General features: G+C 47.8%; 1 protein-coding gene across 1 annotated transcript; it reads right to left on the reverse strand.

Moving 5' to 3' along the window:
- Positions 1-3,867: 3,867 nt before the first annotated feature.
- On the reverse strand, positions 3,868-8,558 carry LOC104274362 (ly6/PLAUR domain-containing protein 2-like). Its single transcript, XM_009869973.1, has 3 exons — positions 8,507-8,558; positions 5,328-5,447; positions 3,868-4,079 (listed from the first exon to the last, which is right to left on the reverse strand). The coding sequence occupies exons 1-3, from the start codon at positions 8,556-8,558 to the stop codon at positions 3,868-3,870; spliced, it is 384 nt and encodes a 127-aa protein (XP_009868275.1).
- Between the last annotated feature and the right edge of the window lie 302 nt (positions 8,559-8,860).

Genomic DNA, 8,860 nt, shown 5'->3' on the forward strand with positions numbered 1-8,860 from the left:
TTGGAGTTGTGCAATAATTTCTGTCCTTGTCTTTTCTCTTCTTCTTCTGTGCCCACCCAGATTAAAGCACCTTCCAAAGGGGCTCTATATTACCTTTCTCCCAAAGAAGACAAAAAATATAAAATTAAAAGAACAGAAATAGCAAAACATCTCGTGGTGTTTCCCACCTTGCAGCAAGTCAGGGCATAACTATCAGGATAACTACCACTCCTTGTGGCTACATATGATGGGATCAGTGTCCTGCTTTGGAAAGTAACTGCAAATGATCCCTTCCTGAAACTCCAGCCCTCTGAGTATTAATCCTGCTGTTTGTGTAGCTTCTCTCTCCTACAGAAGCAGCGATGCCTTTGCAGGAATCCTACCCAAGTCAAAGCAGCATGATTGAACCTGGGTTGTGATCCAGCCCAAGGCAAAGCTGGCTGTGCACTGTGTTTCCAGAGGTGGAATTATCCTCTGAAATACTCCACCTTTAAGACTTGTGGAGCCCACGAGGAAAGGCCATGCAAGGCAGATGCATTGCCCTGACGGTTGGCTGGAGGTGGGACTCAACGGTGTATGCCAGTTTGAATATCCTCACTAATGTGGGTCTGCAAACACAATCCTGAGAATTTAGGTTCTGTTGTGCTTTACTTTTTAATTTCTAGATGGAGGAAAGCATTTGCAGATGCAGGTCAGGGCTGCCCATCTGCAGGGCTGTCCCACATTTGTAGGAGGACTGGAAGGTAATGAAAAAGTCGACTTAACCAGTTAAAGCATAAGGCACTGAGGAGTGCCCTCAAGTCTGGAGATAAAGTCTCTGGACATGCACAGAATAACTACTGTGAAGAACAGGCCCCCAGAGGTGCGGGTAAAATCCTTCAGCACCTCAACAGCAGCACTGGATGCTGTCTGCTGTGAAGCCTCTTCTTGCAGGGCCAAGAGGCTTCAAGTCTTTTTATGGCCCTTTGCAGATACATCTTTCTCTGTTCTTTTTTATTCAGCCTATATTTAAACTTCTCTCTCTGTACGTCCACTTGACCCTGTGACGTAAACGTCTGGCAACTCCTTTGAATCCCCTGGCAGTGTCCTGCATTTGCTGGGGCAGTAGTGCTTGCTGGGTTTAACCCTCAGGGACCAAACAGTGAGAATAAGTAAAAGCAATAACCAAAAGAGCAGCAAATCAAACTTTGCAAGGGCTCCCTGTGACATGCTCAGCCTCTGGCCTGTGGATAATACTGTGTGAACAGATGAATATTAATGCAAAAGGACATTTTGTACCCCTGACACTCTGTGTGAAGGGCTTTTCACCTCGTCAAATCTAGGAACATATTACAAGTGCTTTGAAGCTAAATTCTGCCTTTGACTCTATTTCAGCTACAGTAGAAGCTGGCTGAGATGGAGACACATTAACAGGCGAGTCCCAGATTACAGGAGACCTGCAGGGCGATGTGAGGCAGGGTGCTCACAGCCAGCATTGGTGACATGAGGAGGGCAGTGGTCCCCACCCACAGCACAGAACGGACCCCGCATGGGTGCTCCCAGCCATCTGCTTTCCTTACTGTGCTGAGCTCAGCTGCTTTCACTTTGCCATAAGAGAAACTGCACTATGAAAACCCTCAGTCCCCCATGTGCGTGTCCCAGATGAACCTCCTCTAGCCATGGGGCGGTCCTTTACCCTTTTTCCCCCTCCACTTTCAGCTGGCATAACCTTAAATCCAGCTCTTCCAATAAGTATTGTTGTATTGCCTTGATCATCCTTTTCTGTAGCTTTTTTCTCTGTCACAGGGCAGTTTGGCAGCATAACCAGCCAGAGGCATGCCCGCTCTGCAGCCTGTACCACTCCATGTTCCCTCCCTGGGTGAAGGCTGAGCACACAAGAAAGATGCTGCAGGCTGAAAACTGGAGGATCCAACTTTATTTGCTAGATACTCACCCAGAAGGTAACCCTCCCCCTCCCAGTCCTTCTGTAACCAGACCCAGCCCCGTCTGCAATGTGCAACAGCTGGAGGAAAGTTCAGCCCACATCTAGCACAGCACAGGACCCTGCAGCCAGCGTGGAAAGGCTGCTGGAGTCAGTGAATTTGTTCAGAGCTTGAACGCAGAATAGAAAAGGCGATATCACCTAAGGATGGTTTGTTTCTGGCCTGGCACATCAGACTGGTTTTGAAGCAGAGGAACAGAGAACAGAGGAGCAGGAAGCAGAAGGTGATGCTCTGTGTCTGCAAGGGTGGGTGTAATATCAGCATTTGAGTAATTCCCTATCATTATCCTCTCAGTGGCATTTAACCCCGCTATAGACCTCAGCACTGCAAGGGTGTTTCAGGGAAGCTGTCACTGTTTTAGCGAAGCACTGAGCACTTCATCTCAAGAACAAAGGAACTCATCATCCTTCTAAGCCCCAGGCTTGCATGGGGGCCCTCTGCCAAGGAATGCAATGCCTAGCCAAAGTTTTCTTGTGAATCCTACTGAGACAGACCTTGAGAAACAATAATGTCTCTGCAGTGAAGAAAAAGAGCCTGCCTTTGGTTTTCTGGCTGGTGTCTCATGGAAATAGAATGGAAAACGGAGGGGGGAAGAAAAAAAAAAGTAGGCTTTGCCAAAGAGGAGGTTTCGGGGATGACATGAACATATATAAGGATGGTGCACGGGATGTGCCCATGTTTCACTCCAGCCTTGCTCTTGCAGATTGCCTCCCGCTCCGCTGGACAAGCTCTGGCAGTAGGAACTGAGAAAATGGCTCCTAGGGGGCTTCGAGTTGGGCCTGCCTGGTTCTTTTGTGTCCACTTCCACTTCCAATTCCACTCTGTCAGGTTTTACAGCAGACAGGGCATCAAAATCGATCTTACAGCTGCTCCAAGGGAGAATGGAGCAAATCCCCAGTTAGGACCCAATAGTGCTGTTAACTGGTGTGAGTGGAGCTGTTGGCTTTTCCCAGAGTCAAGGGTCTGGGTTAGTCGTTACTTTTCTTTTGGTCCTTGGTGTGAAGGGGTGGGGGAGAGCAGAGCAGCAGCAGAAGTTGCTTGAAACAGTCTGTAAAATATCTGGGAAGGGAAATCCAGGAGCTCTGGTTGCAATCCAAGCTCAGGCACAGAGCTGCTGAGGTTTTTGGCCGCCAAACTGCTGAATTTTCTTTTGCAGGTCTAACTTGCCCTGGTTTGTTAATGCAGGACATGTTTTCAGCTTCCCAGAAGCTCATAAATCCCATCTTAACACATGGAGGCTGAGCCCTCCCAAACTCATTCCATAGCTTATTCTAGACAGAATTAAACACCAGCTCTCTGCAATGGCAAGCCCTGCTCTGCTGAGGAGATGGTAAGAAGGAACCAACATCCATCTGTTACTCTGACTCAGGAGATGGCACCAAAAGTGGAAAGAAAATGAGCTAAATCCCTGATGGAGGGTTGTAAGAATTTCTGGGGGTAGTGTAACTGGGTTTAATAGAGGCATAGAGGCACAGGTTGTGTGGGAGCTTGGGGAGACCTGGGAAGAAAGCACTGCCTGTGTCCAGTGTGCTTGCAGCTCTTGCTTTTGCGGCTGGTGACCCCAGAACACCAGCCCTGATGGCACTGCCCAGGCCATCCTGCTGTGCAGAGCTGCAGCCCTTCATCCACTACTGCTCCCTACAGTGGAAAGCTGTAGGTAGAGATGTGGGTCCTGAGGACCAGAAGCATCTGAAGGTGGGAAACATCTGCTTAACAGCTGGAAACTGCAAAGTTAAGGATTTTAGGTCCAGGTGCCCAAACCCTCAGCTTGAATTCACAGCATTGAAGATGGATGAAGCCACACGGCAGTGAAGAAAGTTATTCCCAAGGCATCTAAGAGTTCATGAGGCATCTTGGCAGAGAGAAGTGTGGGAGTGTTTTGGCTGGAGTGTGAGTACTTGTGACGTTACAGAGCACACTGGAAGAGTGTGCCAACAACCATGGCCATCAGACCCAGCATTGCAGAGCTGCTTCCCACCCCGTTGCTACTCCTGGTGTCAGCGGTGCAGAGGTCAGTGTTGCAGCATGACTTGGGTTTGTTCGCCCCTATCCCGTCAAAGGCGAGGCACTCCACCTCACAGTCTCTGGTCACGGTGATGTTGCCGAAAAAGGGGTAACCTGAAACAGGCAGATTGAAGAGAGGAAGAAGAAGAAGAGAGAGAAAAATATGATAAAGGAAGGTGTAGACAGTTGGCATTGAAAAACACTGACTTTGTGCAATGGAGGGGAATTAAAAGTACGATGTTCATAGGTAAATAAAGGCACAGAAGGTGTTGAGCATCTCTAGTCTGTGAGTGTCTCTAATCCAGACTGCTTTTTGTAGAAAGAAGTCCACCACTTCTCCCTGCTGATTCCCTCTCTCCCTCTTGTTCCAAATTTCTTCTAGTGTGAGCAAGAAGACACAAATCCTTGTCTGTTTTGTTCAGGTGAGTTTCTTCTGCAACGGCTTTACAATGAAGTAGCAGTGCCAAGAAGCACTGATGTAATGCTAGTGTGGTCACTGGTGAGATGGTGTTAGGTGACAGTGTCTACAAACAACAAAGCCACTGTATTTCCTTAGTAAGTTTTCATACATCTATAGGTCCAGAATCCACAAGAGCATAGGAGTAGGAAAGACAAAACAAAGGAAGCAGAGTGGGCTCTGTGTACTTGACTATGAGACACTGAATCTGATGGATTTCTCTCCTTACCACTCTAAAGTTAGATAAATCCACCTGGATTTTTACAAGGAAGTTAAAGGATAACCCAAGATGTATCCGGACAAGGGAAGTGTGGCCAGCAGGTCAAGGGAATTGATTCTTCCCCTCTACTCTGGTCTGCTGAGACCCTGCTTACAGTGCTGTGCCCAGCTCTAGGTTCCTCAGTAGGAGGAAGTCATGGCCCTGTTGGAACATATCCAGAGGAGGGCCATGAAGATGATCAGGGGCTGGAGCACCTCTCTTGTGAGAGAGTTGAGGTTGTTTAGCCTGGTGAAGAGAAGGCTCTGGGGATACCTTTTAATGGCCTTCCAGCACTCCAGGGTGAGGTACAGGAAAGATGCAACTGGATTTTTCATCAGAGAGTGTAATGATAGGACAAGAGGTAATGGTTTTAAACTGAAAGAGGGTAGATTTGGATTACATATTAGGAAGAAATTCTCTACTCTGAGGGTGGTGAGACACTGGATCTGTTGCCCAGAGAATTTGTGGAATCAAGGCCAGGTTGGACAGGACTTTGAGCAACATGATCTAGTGGAAGGTGTCCTTGCCCATGGCTGGGGGGTGGAACGAGATGCTCATGAAGGTTCCTTCTAACCCAAACCTTTCTGTGATTCTATGACTCTGTGACCTCTCCCTGTGAGTAGTCACAGCAAGTGATGAAACTCACCTGAGTCTACGGAGTGCAGCGTTGTGGTGCACACGGTGGCATTTAGGGGGCACAGGGTGACTGTTCTGCACTTAGCAATGTCCGTTGGTTCCTTGCACGTGTAGCATCGTAAGGATTGGGCTGCAGAGGGGGGAACAAGATGAGTCTGAGGTGGTTGCAGCAGCGAAGACAGACTGCAAGTCTGCAGCTTCTCTGCCTTGTGGTGGGGGCTATGTGATGGTCAGTGCTTCATCCCACCTGAACGAGACACAGAGGTCTCAGGAACAAAACATATCTGGAGGCAATGGTAAAACTTGGATATGCCAGGGGAGAAAGACCAAAGCCCAGCACCAAACAGCAAGGTAATGTTGTGGAAATCGAGCACTGCCTTGTGGGCTCAGAAGCCCCGAAAGAGCAGAGATCTAGAGAGATATGTTGCTTGAGCAGCTTCAATAGAATCTTTGCATCCCCTGTAAGAAGTGCTGTAACACAGAGCAAAATAGCTCCTGTTGAGCCGTCGCTTTCACCAGCACTGAAAGACTGGCACCTCCCCCGTCCCTCCACCCACAGTCACAACTCCTTTGTGCTTGTTTAGAGGGATTTTTGCAGAACTTAGTAACTCGAGGGCAGAATTTAAATCTCAGAGCTGTGTCAAAGATCCTAAGGGCTGAATGTAGCCTGAAAAACACTTTCATCAGGGGCTACTGCTGCTTTTAAAGAAAGATGATGCTACAAAACTCTTGCTGGCTGCCTGTTGATGGAGGAACACCTTTACATATGCAAGTATTGATCACAGCAGATGCTCAAAAGTCTCCGTATGAGACCTGTCTGTCCACAGCCGGCAAACAGCGAGTATGCGTATTTTTCGGAGTCGTGCTGGTGTGTCTTGACGGAAACCAGCCTGGTTTGATACTATCCTACCTATCTTCTACCACCACAGCAGCTGAGGAACTACCCACATGTGCTCACTGCCATCTATTGGTAAAACTGCAGAAAGACGGTGTTTTCTTGTTCTGGCATCCACTGTTAGAAACCTCTGCGACTTGTTGATAAGGTTAAACAGTTTTGAAGGCAGTTGTTTGAACACCTGACTCTAGAAAGAATTTTCAAGGCATCACTTTCTCTTATCATCCCCTTTGGAAGTTTCAGCTGTGCAGCAGAGCCTACGTGACGCAACAACTTTCTTTTTCTTCTTTGCAGAGGTAGAAGGGACTTTTAATTTGAGCAGTAGTGGTGTTTTTGTGGCTGTATCCTTTTCAAACAGATGTAGTGGAGATATCCCTGTTTGCCCAAGCTGAGGAGCTCAGTAGATCCCTTCCAGATGACCCATGAGAGGTCATTTTATATTTTAACATGTAATGCCTGCTGAGAGAGAAAGTACAACATGGTCAACCTGACAAGCCTGGATGTTTGTGAGTGTATAGGACCGGATAATGTACAGATGGAGAAGTCCTTAGATGCTTATAGCATCTGAAAAACTGATCTACAACCTTTGAGTTGAGCTGGTTTCCAAACTTCACCATGGGAGCAACACAGTCCCATGGACTCTGGGGGAGTTACTTCAAGTTAAGAGTAGGTTTAAAGAAGAAAATCCTCAGCCCTCTTATCTTTCACTGACTCTGGGTGGGACACTCAGAGAACATTGGTTTCATAGGAAGGTTGCAAGTGAAGAGGAAAATCCAAAACCATAAGGTCCAGAATAGGAAAGCTGAACATAGAGAACAGTGTCTTGATCTGAGGTCAATAATTCACTGTTCATCACTGTCCAATAGTGGGTTCTACCCCTTGATACCAAGCTTCTGGAAGATGAATGATCACAGACATATTCCTCAGCTGCAAAAGCTGTGCCTAGACCAGCTGCTTCACATTGGATCATCCCAGAAAATCTTTTCTCTCAACTGTAAATCAAAGGGTGGTGATTCTTCTCTGTTTCCATAAAGTGCTTCGAGACCTGTGAGTGGGAACCTGTTCTGTCAGGTCCTGAGCAACCTGGTTAAGTCCAGGACAGGATGAGGTCCAGAAGGAGGAGAAAAAAACCCACATAATACGCCACCTGCAAAATATCTTGAAAAAAGAAAAAAAAAACCAAACCCACCCAGCAGGTATTGAAATGTAAAAAATTGCCGTAGCTGTGTAGAAGTAACTGCACCTGTCCTGGTTCAGCCCTGTGGTGGGTTCGACCCAGAGCATGTCCTTCAGTCAGCAATTTGCTTTGCTTTAGAGACAGGGAGAAGGAATAATCAGGGTATGGGTTTTAAACAAAGCAATGCAGCCTGAAGAAGAGACCCAAAACGCTTCCATTCACAAAGACTTCCACTTGCGACCCTCTGGATGATCTCTGTGTAGCCATGCCTCCAGCTGGAGATGTTGAACTCCTGCCCAGGCTACTTTTTCTCTGAGATCTTTCAGAGTCCCATGAAAGCAGCCTGAGAATCTCTGGGGCCATGGGCTGTAAGTTAAAATCCACCAGGTTGGTGTCACCCCAGCGATGATTCTGTTCCAGGCCAAGGATTTATTTGCAGTGAGTCGCAAATAGATGGAGTAAGAACACAGAAATGAGCAGACCCTGCTACCAGCTTGCCCAGGACTCAGATCCATTAGAGAATAAACCTAAACCAACCCAGCAGAGTCACCTATCTCCACCCATCTCTGGAAATTAATGAAAACCCTGAAGCTTGTTCTTTGATGAACACTTCCATAATCCTCGCAGTTATTTCTCATATCCTCACTCATATTTATACTGAAGCATCACCCTCTGTTTTTCAGAGCTTCCAGCAGCCAGCCAGAAGGCTTTCAGGATGGCAGGAGCTCAGCATGAACATACCCCATCCCATCCCTGAGGGGCCAACTTGGCAGCTTAAGAGCTTGTTCTGTCCATGTGGCTGTCATTCACACCTTAGTCTTATAAAGCAGTGTGTCACTCCCCTCCACCGCAGGGCACAATGCGAGCAAGGCCGGGTGACAGGCGACCACCTAGACATCCCAACCATGTGTGTTGCTCTCAGACAGTCATCATGTCTCTCCCCACCAGGAATGCATATCCCTTTTCTCCATTCATCTTTTCCATTGACCTTTAAATACATAAAGGTCTTATTTACCTTACCTGGGGATCACCAGGTCTTTCTGCATTGGTGGCTTTCCCTTCCCCTCCCAGGCATTTCCCAGGGGTCCCTAAAGTGTCAGGAATGCAGCGATCTTACCCAATTCCATGTATGCCAGGCCAAGCAGGAGCCCAACTAGAAGTGTCTTCATGCTGAGGGCAGATCCGTGCAGCCAGAACTCTAAGGGAGAGCTGCTCCCGGGGAGTTTTATATGGTTTCCCACCCTCCACCTCCTTTTGATCCTGTGGGTGGATTCCCTTGGGGTGACCAAGGGAGAGCTCAGCTCCAGTCTGGATTGGGATTTGTAGAGGAACAAGTTCCCCGAGGAGGTGACATCACCGCAACAAACAGATTCCGACCATACGTCACCTCTTCTTCAGGTTTATGTCCTGGGGCTGGTCCCATGGAAAAGGAAAAAACACGGCTTGCACTGCAAGGGGTGGCCCCACATCG

The sequence above is a fragment of the Apaloderma vittatum genome, unplaced genomic scaffold (genome assembly GCF_000703405.1).
Source record: "Apaloderma vittatum isolate BGI_N311 unplaced genomic scaffold, ASM70340v1 scaffold4295, whole genome shotgun sequence".
In the NCBI taxonomy this organism is placed as follows: Eukaryota; Metazoa; Chordata; class Aves; order Trogoniformes; family Trogonidae; genus Apaloderma; species Apaloderma vittatum.

Bases quoted from the DNA above. Each gene is read 5' to 3' on its own strand.
- LOC104274362 (XM_009869973.1), bottom strand. From the start codon at position 8,558: ATGAAGACACTTCTAGTTGGGCTCCTGCTTGGCCTGGCATACATGGAA. The intron at 5,448-8,506 runs GTAAGATCGCTG...CCCCCTCTGCAG, and splicing joins CCTGGCATACATGGAATTGG to CCCAATCCTTACGATGCTAC. The intron at 4,080-5,327 runs GTGAGTTTCATC...TGCCTGTTTCAG, and splicing joins GCTGCACTCCGTAGACTCAG to GTTACCCCTTTTTCGGCAAC.